Source organism: Fundulus heteroclitus, chromosome 20 (genome assembly GCF_011125445.2).
Source record: "Fundulus heteroclitus isolate FHET01 chromosome 20, MU-UCD_Fhet_4.1, whole genome shotgun sequence".
NCBI lineage: Eukaryota > Metazoa > Chordata > Actinopteri > Cyprinodontiformes > Fundulidae > Fundulus > Fundulus heteroclitus.
Window position 1 is genome coordinate 19895621 of NC_046380.1, and position 16678 is coordinate 19912298.

Here is a 16678-nt window from a genome sequence, read left to right on the forward strand (position 1 = left end):
AAAATAATAATAAAAAACTACCCTTAGCACTAATTGAAAAGGAAATGAAAATCACCAATGATATGCAACCCAACGCAACAACCTATTAGTACAACTAAGGATCACATCCACAAGGCTATCGCTCTGAAACAGGCTCTTTTTGATCATCCTCATCTCAAATATTTTTGCTTAATATTGTCCTTGAGCTTTGTCGGGGTGGCAAATCCTCAGCTTCTTCAACTTGCTCAGCACCCTAAGCTGAGCGTCGCTACGTCTAGTACAGGGATCGGCATCCTTTACAACCCGCAGAGCCATTTTTGCCCTCGGCCCAGCTAAACACATTTTGTTTAGAGCCACAAAAGTTACACATCTATTTGAAACAAGAGCTTGTTTTTATAGTATACTATGGGAAATTATTTATTTATTTATTATTTAAACCAGCATTTTCTGTATAGGTTTAATGGATTTTCTTCGATTGGACATTTGATTTTTATAGCAAATGGCATCAAAATGATGGAAAAGCAAATCGTTTGCAACCTATTGAAAAAAAGATACTTAATTTAGCTATAGCAAAATATTCTATACAGCATTAGTTTCTTCCTTTCTGGAAATAGTATCCATATATTGCAAAACTAAAGGCATCCTAAAGCTAGCAATTTTAAATTACCTTTACATTTAGACACATTGACCAATTTCTCTCAGTGGCCAATAAGGTCAGGTGACTTATTCTAATCCTCCAAACAAAAAATCAGTAGTTAAACATTTTGACAATTATATTAGTTATTATTTGCTGATTTAGGTTAATAGCAGTTTTGTTTCACCATTCACCAGGTGTCCAGCAGGTCTGTTCAACGGCTTCATTTCTTTTAATAAAGTTTTTGTCACGGAGCTAGAGCGATATGCTAGAGTCCATTAAAGGGACTTTTGTGTAAGTATACTATCAACGGAGATACAGAAACAAATAATTTCTGAATTCAGTTCAATAATACTTCAGCTGTCCGCTGTGGGAACATCCAAGTATTGAAAGGTTACCGTACATTTGGAGTGTTCCGTTTAATTCAGCTAAATTAAATACTTTCAATAGTTTCACGTCTTTTGGGAAGAAATCTTCATCCATGGAGGAAAACCTCCACGACGTTTGGCTTTTAGACACCCACGGTTCTTGGGAAACAGCCGCCCACTTCCACCATCTCTGGCCATCCATCAAAAGGGTTCGTTCTCTTATCATTCTCAGCTCGCTAACGGGGGCAAAACAGAGGAAAACACTTGTGTTATGCGTGCTGATTTGCTCTTCTGTATATTTTCAAAATCGTTTCTCGCACAAACACGACAAAAGAAAACGACACAGACGGGGTTCACTGACCTGCTCAAAGAAGCTTTTGATTTTGATCCCTGCTCTTCCCGCGAACACCCAGTTGTCTCTGTGTTTAACAGAGCCGATCAAAGTGCTTCCCATCTCGACAAATATCTGCCTTATTTCATCTGTCATCCTGCAACAAATGAGCAGAAAGGGTCACTGTTCTGTGACACCAGATTGTTTTTTAAATGTCGAAAAAGTTGGGATCCGGGCTTACTTTGTTGCTGCAGTATCAAAGGAGGCCACCAGAACAATCATGCCAGGTTTTATCATCTTCAAGTATGCCAGGATGTCTGCCGAGTCTTGTAAGGAATTTGAATTTGGACAGACAAAAAAAAATAAAATAAAAATTAGGAGCTTTAATAAAGCTTAGCACTTAAAATTGATCCTAAAACTGTCAAGATTACTTACTTCCACTGATCATATTAAGATAGCCAAACTTTTCTACAACTCCATTCTCACCTATTGGTGACAAAAAAAGAGCTTTATTTATTATTTCATTTATAATCATGGGAATAAGACTGTGAATACAGCCAAGAGATGACTAAGCATACCTCGATTAAACAGCTCGCTAGCTGAGGTAGCCATTTCTTGTCTGACTCTATCAGTCTCTCCGCTTCAAAGCACCTCTTCTGTTCATCAAAATTTGCACACACTTGTTTCTGCGCAGCCTTTGGAAATGTCTCGCCACAGTTTTAGGCTCTGTGTTTTTTTTTTGTTTTTTTTTTTGTTTTTTTTTGCTGGGACATCGCAGCAGCTTGATTCTTTTCATTTTTCACCCACTGTTCTCGATCGCAGTGCCTGCTCTACATGTGCCAGGTCCTTGCAAATCAAATCACATCATTTACATACACATACCTAATCAGCGTGTGCACCAAATTATGTCGGAATCAGATCATTCCCTTTGGCTGCTTAACTATTTTTGTCAGAGTGGAGGCCTTGAGGCAACGCAGAGTGCCATTTTCACCTTTTTTAATGTTACGACCATGAACTCCAATGTATTTTATTGGAATTAGTTTAGTGCTAGAACAACAAGATATAGCACATCATTTCAAAGTGGAAGGAAAAGTATAAGTTTATCTCATATCAATCTGAAAAGTGTGGCATGGATGTTTATACACCCCTCCTGACTGTGAAACCCCTAAATTGCCCCTGGAATTAATCTAATCAGTAAATACTTGTGTAATTTAATATTAATATAAATCCAGCTGTTCTGTGGAGGTTTTAGATATTTCACGAAGACCAAGGAATGCAGCAGACATGTCAGGGAGAAAATTGTGGAGATGTTTAAAGCAGGTAGGTTAGGTTAAAAATGTCCAACCACCCCTACCAAGACATAGCCGACCACCTCAGCTCAGAAGCTGGGCCCCGGAGAGCATCAATCACTGATGTTGTTCAAGATGCCTGTGGTAACTTTGGGGGAGCTGCAGAGATCCAATCTCAGCTGAAAAAACAAATCTGTTGACTGGACAACTGAACAAATCTGGTCTAAATGAAAGTAGGGAATGAAAAAGGCCAATGCTGGAGGGAAGTCACAATGGTTCTAGTTTACCACAGGCCATGTAGGGATACAGCAACGATGTTGAAGAAGGTACTACGGTCAGGGGAGACCTACACTAAATATCTTCTCCTACAGGAGAACAATGTATGTGAGGTAGACTACTAAATTTAGAGGCCAAATCCCCAATTGGAGAAGAAAATTAAGGGTCAGATCATGAGCAGAAGAGGACAATATTTACTTTAGAGAAATACAGAAGACATAATTCTGTGGGTGTGCTTTTTCTTTTATAAAGCAGGAACAAGGAAGCTGGTCAAAGTTGATAGGATGCTAGATGGAGCTAAATGCAAGTAGTTAAATACAGGGAAACGTGTTAGAGGCTGCAAAAAAGACTTGAGTCAAATAATATTTGTGGTTAAGAAGGGCCTAGTCAAGGATCTGACCTAAACCTTCGTGAGAATCTACAGGAAGACGTGGAAGTTCATGTTTACACACACTTTTCATTCTCACTGATCTTGATGTATTTTGCAAAGAAGAATGGCCTAACACTTTAGTGTCTAGATATGGAAAGCACGTAGAGACTCACCTCATAGAGACCTGCAGCAATAAATGGAGCAAAAATGGTTCCATAAAGTATTGACTACATGTTAAAGTCCTTGAAATTCCTTCCCCTTTACAACCAGGCGCCACAGTGTGTTGATCTCGCAGATAAAATCCCAGTTAAATACTTTGGATGCAACATGACAAATTGCGAAAAATCAATGGCTGTGAATCACAGTATTTCTGCAAGAATAGACCTTCAAACCTTAACATCATTCAGGTTAGTCCTTCAAAAAACATTCCTCCTGATGTATTTAGACACCATAACTGTGAACGGGCAGCTTGTCAATGTACTGAGTTTTATGTTTTTTAGTATTTACCATTTACCACCACAATGTTCAGTCCTGGTCCCACGTTGTTCAAAACGTGACTCATAATGCTGTTGAGACACAGATGAAAATTGATTTTCACAGCAGGGCCACAGCTTTTGCTGGTTCGGCATGGGAGTCTCCAACCGCGTTTGTACATACTTTTTACCATTGAAGCAGATTTTTGGCCCAATGACATTAGCAACTCCACTCTGAATTTTAAAAGGAAAGTGGTCCGGGGGACAAACTGCGGAGAGGATGCACTTTGGTGCGGCTTTAACGGTGCCTTAAAATGTAAATCAGACATGAAAAAGAAAAGCTTTGTCCTTTTAATACAAATTGAGCATAAAATGACTTGAGGACAAAGCCAGTAGCAAAAGGAGAATCTTTGTCTTACCTGTTGTGAATTTTGTGAGAATTTCATTGAACCCTAAAAGAAAAACGAGAGCAATCGCGTTGCATGATATTGACGGCAGACCACTGCTAAGCTTTTAAGATTTAAGAATAGAAATAAATAATCTCACGGAGAACATTTTGCGCCTTCTGCCGGGCATCAAATGCAGTCAGGAAAAAGATTAGAAGTAGCACAGTCACAGCAGTGAGGGTCAGAAACGCTGCCAAGGAAGAAGAAAGACATGTGAAGATAAGGAGTCTCAGAAGCAAACCTACCAGTTTTAAAATAAACCCTTACTTCGATCTCTCATTTCTGCAACAAACTAAAAGACTTTCCTGCCAAAACGAATCCTTTCAGATGCTCTTCATGTGCTCATTAAGCAAATAAAACTGATACAGCTTTGCTGTCATCTTATCTGTTGCAGACGCTCCCTGAAAAACTCCCTGCAGCCAGCCATCTCTTGTGGGACGGGCGTTTGTGTAAGCAAAGAAGAAGAAGAAGAAGAAAAAAAAAAGGAAATATGTGTCAGGGCTCTTAGAGTTACAGAAAGACCAGGATGTGGCATTAACAAAATACACACACACTAATGCATGTACGCATATGCGCACACACACATACATCACACCCAATGTGAACTCAGTGGTCAAGTTTCCCTTCTCAACCTGAAGAAGGTTTACTCAAGTATCAAACCTCCGGCTAAACCGAGTCTGCCGTGCAAATAAGCGTTTGACAGCTGAAGAAAGAACAGGCAGAACAATGGAAAGGGAGGTGGGAAAAGGGGGCAAAAGCCTATATTTCAAATTGCATATATGGATGAAACAAAAAGGTTTAAAGAATCATTGTAGCAGTTGTCAGGGTTTTCTATTTGTATGTAAATTTTTGTGAAACCAATATCTGCATAAAGCAGCTCACACACCTAACTGCATAAAAACCTCTGGAGAAAACAGAAGGAAAAAAAAAAACAATCGAAGGATTAAAACCGAGTAAGAAAACACATTTCCTGATAAGAACCTCAACACGACTGAGAATCATATAAAATCTATTAAAATAATACAAAAAAAAAAAACCTCAAAACATGGCAGAAAATGGGAGAACTCAGCACAAAGGGCAACATAAATATGACGGTGTACTATGTAAACACTGTCGGTGTTTAGGTTCATGGTTTTGAGGGGAGGAAACATTGTTAATGTAGTAATCCTCGTTGTAACCAACACCATAATACCTGCCAATAACATAATAGATTTGGCCATTTTGAATGTATTAAAGCCAATAATGTAATACCTTGCCAATAATATAAATACTGAAATAACATTTTGCCAGTAATGTAATAAGTTATTTTGTTACTGGCATGGTATCAAAAAACAATCCTTTGGAATGCAGCAGATGCAGCCAACAACAAGTATAATACATAAACAGGAACACATTTGTTGGAAAAATGTATACATATATACATATATATATATACATATATATATATATATATATGTGCAGCCCATATATATGATGGGCTGCACAGTGGCGCAGGGGGTAGCGCTGTTGCCTTGCAGCAAGAAGGTCCTGGGTTCGAGTACACCCCTGGGTCTTTCAGCATGGAGTTTGCATGTTCTCCCTGTGCATGCGTGGGTTCTCTCTGGGTACTCCGGCTTCCTCCCACAGACCAAAAACATGACTGTTAGGTTAATTGGCTTCTCCAAATTGTCCTTAGGTGTGAATGGTTGTTTGTCCTGTTTGTCTCTGTGTTGCCCTGCGACAGACTGGCGACCTGTCCAGGGTGTACCCTGCCTCTCGCCCAGTGAATGCTGGAGACAGGCACCAGCACCCCCCGTGACCCCATGAGGGATAAAGCGGTTCGGAAAATGGATGGATGGATGGATATATATATATATATATATATATATGTACACATATGTGTGTGTGTTTTGCTGTTTAGTCCTTTAGGCTCATCAGAAAAAGGAATAGTGGATGGTATACTCCTCATCTTCATTCAACAAAGATATGTACAATGCTGCACTTGATCTTCTTAATTAAGGATTGAAAGAACTAATGTGACCAATATCTGTTTTTAGAAAGATTTTTTTGTTTTTTACTCAGATGTGAATTCTTGTAAATGAATGTATGGAGGAACATTTAGTCGATTAATGCAAACTGCGATTGGTATTTAGATGACAATGTGAAAATGGGCTAGAACGCAGGATGATAATATGTGACCTTCTCGTGTTACAGGCTTGTTACATTTTCAAATTATATTTTTATACTACACAATGTAATTGAATGGCCCTGGAAGCTTAGTATATAATTGGTAGGTTGTTACGCCAGTGATTGCTTCAGTTCCCAATATATATGGACTCCAGTCACATGACTTGGACTCAACTTAGTTTAAAGTAACATATTAAATGACTTTGAATTTGACTTCATGTAATCAGACAATTAATCTTCCACACACACACAAAAAAAAAATCTACAATAACATGGCTGATTTCCAGTCAGTTAACACGAACTAACCAGAATCCCTCAATCTAACAACATTCAGTGAAGTTGCTGAAGAGAAGCACAAATAAATACATATGCGTTACAGGGTGTCATTAGGAGAAAAGTAATTGCATTTATTTACAGAAAATTATGAGGCAGTGAAACAAAAACAAACTGCAATATGAAAAATGAGCAGGTCAAAAACTGTAGACATACAGGTATAAACATGAATTCACACAAAGAATGATAAATATAGGCTAAAGACTAATGTTTCAGTTAAGGGTTAATCATTTTTGGCTTGTTAGTTAAAAACATGGATGCTTGAAAATCCTTTGTTATAAAAGTGCTGGCCGTTCTCATTCTCAGTTGTCAGTAAAAAATAAAAGAAAGAAAGAAAAAGTCTTGAGCAGTGCACAATTTACAACAATTAAAAAGTAACTAAACTTGGTGAGAGTTAAAGAAACTGAACAGCAGCAAACATTTATATTCGTCTAGCTGTCAGTAAAATATTTCCAACAATATTCCAACATTTATATTTCCTGTAATATCAAAACAAACCATCCATATATATATATATATATTCTCTTTCTAGATAGTTGATGCCCTCTTCTGATGGCTCCTCTTAATCAGCCCGATTCTGTTAGTGGTTTCCTCCTGTTAAAATGGAGTCCTAGCTCCCCGCTGTTGTCTAGTGCTTTTCTCAGTACGAGAGATTGCTGCAACATTATTGACTGCAAATGGCTGGGCTTCCTTGCCATTTATATCAACTGGGATGGTAAACGGAATTTGAATCATCATATAACTAAGATTGATATTTAATGTAAAATGTTACATCAGTGAGGTTTTTTGTTTTAAGTGTTTCACTTGGTGCTTGTTCAACTGAATAAATCTGTATTTTAGGCTGCAATAATGTTTTTACACTATTGTTATTGTGAAATAAATGACATATTTGGTGAACTCACTTGAAATTCCAGGATGAGGACTTGGAAGTGGACTTGAGACTTCCTTGTAACTTGCAAAATGATGTTATTGTCCCATTTCTGTAAATCCCTCAACTCAGAGGTACCATACCGCACTAAGTCCCGATCTTCAAGACAAATATAGCAAAATAAACCACACTACTGGACTCTTCGTCAGTATAAAGAGGCAATGACAAAAATAAGATTTCAAAAAGGCATAAGAATGACAACACAGACAGTTAAATAAAAAGCTGTAACCTACAGATGGTAGCGCAAATAAAGTTATGTACAGATGGCAGAACATCGGAACAAAAACTATACACAGACATTGAGAAAATGACAGTGTGCACACGTCAAGTACAAGTTTTTTTTTTTTTTGACAGTCAACATCTTGTTGAATAGTTGAAACAAACCACCAAAAAGATGGGAAGTGATCAGAACGCAGTCCCCAATCTGCTCATAATGAAGCTTTGCTGAAACTTTCTCCATGTTCCTAATTTGGGGCTTAAACAAGGACAAAATGAAACACAACATGAAGACGCACTCCGAAAGCATTTCATTTGGAACTGCAGCTTAATGTGGTCCTAAAGACTCAGGGTGACTGTATGCTAATGCACACCATACTTTTCACATACAGTATGTGTGTAAAAAATGTTGCAAAACCACATATGATTTTTTTCCCTTCTGGTTCAAAACATGCACTGTGTTGATCTATAACGCAAAATCTCATTAAGACGTTGTGGTTTTTGGTTGCAAAATGACAAATCTGGAAGAAGTTAGAGAGGTATGAATGCTTTTGCAAGGGACTTTATAATAAGCACAACAACAACGTGTTAAAAACAACTATTGTTGAACACGAAGGGATAGAAATCTTCTTAAGGGAGATGACAAACGATCACAAAATGTGCATGACCACAACCAGTCACAAAGACAAAATACAATACATATAGAAATACAGTGGACATGAATCAGAGAAGTTGGTACAGTTCGTTAGCCGTGAGCTTTCAGATATTTTTCCCATCTTCCTTTCAGTCCTTCTCACTGTCAATGATGGCAACATAAACATATATCCTCGGCCAGTCTTATTTACGATAGCTTCAACAACTATAGGCATGTATCCATTTTCTTGCAGCCATTTTTTTTTTACTTGGGCAAATATGGATGCCGCCAAGAATAGGGGGTTTTCAGCTGACGTCACGCTCACGTGACTACTCAGCGCGTCCGCCATATTGGGTGGCAGTCGTTTCGCACCGTTGACCTGCATTGTATGACGCCTTAGGCAGTATTGGAAGTGAACAATGGGGAAAACGTGTTTAATGGTTGGTTGCACGGCCCGTGGAGGTGGAGATCAACGCTTTCTATCGCCTACCAGCCGTAATAGTGAATCAGTGTGAAAAAAAAAAAACAGCTGTCTGAACAACGCTGTCACCTATGGCTGACACGGATATCCAGGTCCGATTTGGACGGTGTTAAGCTGGAATACGCCAGAGTCTGCGGTGCTCACTTTGTCACAGGTAATTAACTGTTAAGTATTTAAAACATATAAGAAGAATATATTAATAATAGGGCTTGGGCGTTATGACTTTCCGCAGCTGTCGTGTTGACTGCCTCCGCCGCCTCTACTGCCTATTACTACCGCATACTGTACTCCCTCTCTCAGCCGTGTTTTAATTTGATTAATTTCACCTTAACTTGATTTCAACCATGGTAAACCGTTGCTGTATTGTGGGCTGTAACAGCGCAACACATGATCGCCATGGGAAAAACATAGAAACAGATTAATTTTCCACCGCTTTCCTGCCTGGAGGCGCAACCACGGAGAACAACTGTTAGCGATAACAAAGAGTCGGCTCGCTTGGATCGCGGCTGTAAGACCGAACATAACTTTCCACAGTATCCCGATGTCAATGAGAGTGTGTTCTAAACGTTTGAAACACATAGCAGCAAGTTAAAAGTACATTACATGCGCGAGTGGTTGTTAGCGCTAACGGTTAGCATGCGCCAGAGCCGGCTGAGCGCAGCTTACCTTTGAACGAGTTACAGAGATAAAGAGATCGTCGGCTCGCTTGGATCGCGGCTGTAAGACCGAACATAACTTTCCACAGTATCCCGATGTCAATGAGAGTGTGTTCTAAACGTTTGAAACACATAGCAGCAAGTTAAAAGTACATTACATGCGCGAGTGGTTGTTAGCGCTAACGGTTAGCATGCGCCAGAGCCGGCTGAGCGCAGCTTACCTTTGAACGAGTTACAGAGATAAAGAGATCGTCGGCTCGCTTGGATCGCGGCTGTAAGACCGAACATAACTTTCCACAGTATCCCGATGTCAATGAGAGTGTGTTCTAAACGTTTGAAACACATAGCAGCAAGTTAAAAGTACATTACATGCGCGAGTGGTTGTTAGCACTGGCGGTTAGCAGCTACTAAACTAGCATGGGCCAGAGCCCGTCTGAACGCAGCTTACCTTTGAACGAGTTGCTGTGTTCCCACTGTTTGCTGGCTTTATGATCTGCAGCTCCTACCGGCGCCAATACGGTAAATACAACTTAATTTTGCACTGGTCATTGTTCTGCTTAAATAATTAAAGCCGCGAGCGGCGTCGATCGGCCTTGCAGCCAAGCGCCTTCGCGCACCGCCCGCCGCCGGCGGGCGGTGCAACACATTTGCGTCGGATTGTTTACATTTTTACCATCTTATTAAAACTCACCCGTCCACGTATGATGGCGATTTCCTTGATGTACATAACCAGATGTGAACTGGTTGTGAGCCTCTAGATCCTTGTAAGCTCTCATTTCCTCAAGAGTGTGCAGAGGGTTTTCACCGAACACCAGGTAATGCACTATGTCGCCGTGCTCTACATTTGGCCGATCATCTGGATTACGGCTAAACAAGGCACCGTGGAGGGCATACGGGTCCATATGGTCGATCACGGAACATTTCCTCAGATATACGTCCTTATCTGGTCGCTCTAGCGTGCTGGCGTACTTATCCATTCGCGATACGATAATACGTGTAAGACAACTAGAGATAAGGAAGTGTGCCACCCAATATGGCGGACCGGAAGTTGGCCAGTGACGTCAGTGAAAACACCCTATTATGGGCCCCATGGCAAAAAAATCTAAATCATCCCAAAAGCTCACATGTATATAAGTAGATATTGTATTTTGGGGCCATGGGAAGATCAAAAAAACATCTGCAATACATGATTGGGGTTTTCTATTGTCTTTCTCATTTTGATGAGTGGTTTTTAGACATTCCTGTGTCACACCATGTTTATAGCCCAGGCAAACAGCAAATTCTGGATTAAAAAGAAAAATACTATTTCAATGAAGATAATTTAAACGAAAAAAAAAAATAAAAATCTGTGAGACTGTTGTCACTAGTCTTGACTCAGGAAATTTTGAGAAACAATAAAATAAAATAAAATACCCTTTGCTATTGCAAGAAAGGTTGCATTTCTACACATCTTTACCAGTAGTGGCAACAACTGTGCAATGATTATAAAATCACAAAAAAAACTGCAATCACATCCATTATCCTGGACATAATTTAATTACTCTGGAAAAGAGTAAACATCTGTCCATATGTAAACCTTTACAGAAGCTTTAACCATGCTTGGCGCTTTAAAATGCTGTATGTTTTACAAATCTTGTTCAAAATCTTTGATCTGAGTTGAATTTTGTGCTCAAGTTTAGAGAACTTATTTTAAATTATATTGAAATATTAGGGTTTGATATAAGATCATTGGGGGAAATCATTCCCTAAGATTGCGGCAATTTTGCTTTAAAGTCGTTTTTATTTGAAAACACATTAATCTGTGAAATTACCAGCAGTAAAATCTCAACAGAGCAAAGCTGGGCTCATAGGAAGGCACTGAGAGTGTAGCCGGTATTTAATTTATCTTTTAGGTTTCGTGTTCCCTCGTCTAATCAAGTCCCTGTCTACAGTGATAACATTTTAATTTAATATTTAGTTTTATATCTTAAAATCAGAATTAGACTAAATGAATGCGTAATACCAAAGAGAACCATAAGAGGGCCCTTGTGTACTACCGGTCTGATATGGGGGACCTCAATGCTTTCAGAGTCCAAGACAAAAAAACAGTGGAAAGAAATCATTCATGTCAAACTCTAATTAAAATGTCAGCAGGGAAAGAAAAAAAAACAGTAACTGAACAGCGTATTTAAAAAGCGAGCAATAAAATTCATGATCGTTGAGGTAAACATTTGGATTCCTTTTGTATAAACAATATAATTAACGTACATTTTTTTGACAAAGAGCAAGCCAAACACCATTTTAAACAGTTGAAATGATAAATATGTTTAATAATCAATACATTTATATATTTCACAAATAATTCACCAATATAGAAACGTTCAGCATTCACGTCATTACAGTGATCCACATTCACAGATAAACAGCACAACAATAACATGACAAACCCAATAAAGAGGAGACACAAGACCGCAGTCTGGTTTTATTTCCTCATTTTCAGATCACATGGATGGTGAGCGAAGAAAGAGAGTGAAAGAAAACAAAGTAAAGTAATTTCTGATAAATTACTCATTATGAAGTGCCGTCGGCATCCTGTGACACTCACCACATCAGTGTTTGCTCCAAACAGCCAGACAGTTGCAATTGCTTTTTTTTCTCCCCCTCCTCCTTCTTTTTGTTGGATAAGGTGTCAGAAAACGTTATGCAAAATGCTGATGCCCATTCAAAAGACGGCGCTGGACTCGAAGCTCTGCACATAATTGACCTTAAGTGGGTTAATAAAAGAAGAATCTGTTTTAAAAGGGAATCGGCCAGCCAGCTGGTGGAGGATCACCTACCAATGCTTCTATTTCTAGATGCAGATAATTTAGCTTGTTTCAAATTTAAAAAAAGTAAAAAAATTAAGCATCTAATATCAATGTGATAGTTTGAGAGAGAGCTAATTTCATTTGCGCAGGAAGTTATACACTCGTGATCTGCAACACTGTTTGAAATTAAAAATGCTCTGCTTGCTAATTAACAACATTTATTACACTACCAGGGAAATACTGCTGATTTATTCACAACACAGATTTGACCATATTTAAATAGGCAATTTTCTTAAATGCATAAAATGTTTATCTTGTTTTAGTCTTTCTCCTTGTACCATTAGTCCAAACCCAAACAGCTAATCAACAATAACATGAAAGATATGGGGTCACCAGCAAATCCAGTGGTGTTCTCCGTTACAGAGGTCCATCTACACTGGGTGAGATTAGTACTGAAGACAAAAAAAGGCTTTCTCAGATAAATAGATCTTTAAACGGTGCTGCTGCCATGAAACTCAACCCAAGCATTGGCAAAAACCAAAATAATCCCCACATAAAAATATAAATGTATGTGTAATAAAGTGGAATAAGAGACGGAGTAATTAGTGAAGCCATTAGGCAAAGAAAACATAAAAAGCCACAGAGAGCCATGAAATTTGCTGAAATCTATATTTAGAAAGCAATCCTGCTCGCCAACAGTTAAAAGTAATATCAGTTTGTTTAGTCCCAAATGATGCCCTATAAACAGTAGGTATTGATAAAGCATCTCATCATGGGTGAAAGCAAGATGTTTGCAACCCTATTATTAAACTTTTCAATGTTCCAGTTAAGCACCAGTGAGGAAATCAAATTGACCACACCAAGAAGGAGTTCCTCGCAAGATTCGTGACATAGGGGATAACATAATATTCAGTCGAGTTGTCCAAGAGTCAAGGACTACTTGCAGAGAGTTTCAGGAATCCCCAGGAACATTTTGTTTTCCCTGAATATATCACACAATACAACTAACCGCAGTGACCCCTATGCATGGACACTGCACAAGACTCCCCTGCAGAAAAATATAACAAAACATACTGGAGTTTGTTTTAAGTATACTGCCAAACATTTGGACAATATAGTCCCGGCAAATGCAACCCCGTCAGCTGTCAGCTGACCGGGCAGTCAAAGCTTGCTCTACCCGGCGAGAACGCCTGATTCCTAACACATCGTCCGGTTGGCTTTCACCAATGAGTGGATGTTGAACACATATAATGCAGGAGAGGATATCTAATGGTTGGTGTTTGGTTTATTTCAGTGTTTCATTTGACAAACAAAACACTGAACTTTATTGCCTTCTCGGTAGAGCAGGAGAGTAAATCTAGAGATGAATAATGCGCTCGTGTTTAGCACATGCCTGCGATGATGCCAAAACTGCTGAAGTTCTTCAAAAATGAAACAGAAAAACTAAATGGAGAAACTGTTCAAGTAAGGATGAGAATAGCTGGTGATGCCTTTGGTTTCTTATCACTGCCCCCCACTGGACTGGAGGTGTAGTGCAGTTTTTGTCACAACTCCCCCATACGTCTTTAGGCTGAATGAAATAATTTTTTTCTGAACATTTCAGCGGAGTGGAAACAGGAAGCACGCATATTGCATGGGAATTCAAATACAGAAAAATAAATATATCCATTTTATAATGAAATAAATAAATCCACTTTGGCTGGAAAGGGGCCTTATATGTGTAATAGTTGTATAGTAACTGACATCTGGTGAGAATTTTATATAAACATTGCAATAATAAAAACGTCAACTTGTTCAACTTTTTTTTTTTTCATCGTATCTATCTCAGCTATATACCATCCATGAGCTCCTTAAGGCTTCCATTTTCCTTTGACAAAAAACATAATTTTACTCTCAAGTGCATACAGAGAAAGGGATGCCACAATCATTTACAGATCATTTGTGTTAAGTGCAACTTAGATTTCCAACACAATGGCTCAGATCTGAAGATTGATTCCCTCTGTGAAGATGCAACCCATGTGATCTGTGAGGTAAAATTATCACTTTTTCAAAAGGAGTCTGGTGGCTTTAAAGAGAGCAATATAACAGCCGGCTTCCTGTGAAACTGTGAAAATAGTTCAAATGTTGCATACTTTTAAAGCTGATTATAATGAGCCTTTTTAACGTGTTACAACCAGATTTTTCCATCTCTAGGACAGTGTTTAGTTCATTCCCTAGGTGAAATGTAGAAAAAAAATACTATTTTGCATGTTCAAATTTAAAACACTTATGTGTAGAAAGAGGTTGTAGTGATTTAAGTGAATAGAGCACGTTTTGGGTTTGACCCCCATTCACAGCAGAAGATTGCTTTGTGGCCATTCAGGTAATCCTGTCCACTTTTCTTAGACTTGAGGTGTGCAAACGGCAGTCTACCCTCAGAATTTATATAAGAGATAGACGGACGTGAAGCGGCAACAAAAGAGACTTAAAGGGTTATACCACTCATGGAAGCTGCTTCTACAGCATCACTGCGGAAGATATAATATTCAACAATTGGAAACTTCTCTTATCAAATATTAACTAACATAACATTTTCCTCTAAATTCATTCAAGGCATGCTCTAGGGATAAGCATTTTAATGACAAGTACTGACTAAACTTGTCATACTATAATAATTTTCATATTATATGAAAATTATGTGAGAATATATTTCTTCCTAACATCATAAGCCACTTTCATCAGGGCACTTGAGGCAGTTTATTTGAGAATTTTCCCATTAAATAGATGTTGGACCTTGATGGTGTTTCAAGTTTCAATATGACTGGTTTAAAAAACAGGGTTGTTGTCAGCAGTGGCAACATCCATCTCCTTTAAACACCCTGGTATGACAGAGCAGATATGCTGAAATCTACCAATAATAAATAATTCCTAAATCTCTAAAGAGGGTAAAAAAAAAAGGCCCTGGACAATAGTCAAATATTTTAATTTGAAAAGAGAAAGAATCTGCACAGCGGCTCTTTATTTCCCTCTTTTTCACATAAGCAGAAAAAAACTTAGCTTTGTCGCAAGCGGCAGCCTAAAAAAGTGCGAACGTTCAAATAGTTTAGGTAGATAAGCACTAAAGTATTAAAATAAATATTTCTTCTAAATCATCTGTAGATATAAAAATCACAAAAAATACACATTCTGTCTGATACTTTGCCCATCCTCTCTGCCACCTCTGATAATAAATACTCATTTTATGTTCTATTGTTGCACATTTTAAAAGAATACTGACAATGGAAAACAGAGATGGCTCCTTTAGTTTCTTTAAGCCCTGGGTTATGCCTGCAGGTACAACCTCAACCTATCAGAAGGTCCAACAGTAGCCGGAGGTAAAAACAAGGTCAAAGCTTAATGCTTATCGACAGCTTGGTGTCACTTCAAAGGCGTCAACTTTAACTGTATCTGTTCTCTGATGGAAACTGACTCAACTCGTGGGAATCTACGATGCAACTGAGGATCAATACCTCACATCAAACAAAAGATAAAAGTCTGAGTCGAATTTAAATGAATGATGAGTCCACAGGGCAGGTGAAACAAGTCTATTATCTGCTCCTCAGTAGATCAATCAGAGGGTGTTAGTAAAAATTAACTGACCTGAGTTAAATCTCAAAGAGAGAAAATACTTGTTGGTCCCGGCTTCTCAAATGTGAGTGTTTGTAACATGTTCTTGTCTTACACTGTATTAAATCTAACATTTTAGGATGAGCAGCAGGAGGTTAAAAAAAAAAAAAGTCTGAAAAAAATCGTCTGCAAATGATTGTCAGCTGCAGGCCTCTGTACCGCACAAGCCGTCGACAATGGACTCCTTTCCAGTCAGTTCGGCTACGTCCCAGTTGGAGATTTATTCCAGTAGCTCCTGTCACAAGACAAAAAAGGAAAAAAAAAAGGGGGAGGTTGCATGAGATGAGGAAGGTTATGGCTGTGTTGACTTGTGCTGGGGGACAGAGGAGAGTGAAAGCTACAGTCAGAGATGCCACAATGCACTGACCTCATCTGACTCCTCTCCCACTGTGGAGGGCCCCCTGTCGCCATCTTCCTCTGTCACCGCCGACTCCTGGTCCTCCATGCGCCTCAGCAGCGAGTATCTGTACGTCGCCTCGCTGGAAATAAAGTTACGTGACAGAACAGGCTGATGAGTTTCTCCTGCGTTAATGGTTTAAAATAATCACGCCACGGCTCATTAATCAAGCCTGCTTACTTGACTGGGAAGCAGTATTTTCGGATGATCAATACGGCAGCAGCGACTGCCGCCGCGCAGACCAGGATCACCGATGCAATAATGCCAGGG

General features: G+C 38.9%; 1 protein-coding gene across 2 annotated transcripts; it reads right to left on the reverse strand.

Moving 5' to 3' along the window:
* Positions 1 to 348: 348 nt before the first annotated feature.
* Positions 349 to 4725, reverse strand: si:dkeyp-67f1.2 (ILEI_FAM3C domain-containing protein). 2 transcript variants are annotated; one of them, XM_021321580.2, is made up of 9 exons: positions 4434 to 4725; positions 4267 to 4356; positions 4140 to 4172; positions 3905 to 3989; positions 3755 to 3813; positions 1748 to 1798; positions 1554 to 1638; positions 1343 to 1469; positions 349 to 1217 (listed from the first exon to the last, which is right to left on the reverse strand). In XM_021321580.2, the coding sequence occupies exons 1-9, from the start codon at positions 4444 to 4446 to the stop codon at positions 1125 to 1127; spliced, it is 636 nt and encodes a 211-aa protein (XP_021177255.2). In that variant the 5' UTR covers positions 4447 to 4725; the 3' UTR covers positions 349 to 1124. The 2 variants fall into 2 exon arrangements, with proteins under 2 accessions (XP_021177255.2, XP_012728213.2); XM_012872759.3 differs by having other exon boundaries at positions 3905 to 4028; positions 4434 to 4723.
* Between the last annotated feature and the right edge of the window lie 11953 nt (positions 4726 to 16678).

What these genes read in the sequence shown, in the direction of transcription:
- si:dkeyp-67f1.2 (XM_012872759.3), bottom strand. An exon ending in TCTCACAAAATTCACAACAG is followed by an intron (nt 4,029 to 4,139) that starts GTAAGACAAAGA and finishes TTACATTTTAAG; the next exon opens with GCACCGTTAAAGCCGCACCA. An exon ending in TCAAAAGCTTCTTTGAGCAG is followed by an intron (nt 1,218 to 1,342) that starts GTCAGTGAACCC and finishes TGCCCCCGTTAG; the next exon opens with CGAGCTGAGAATGATAAGAG.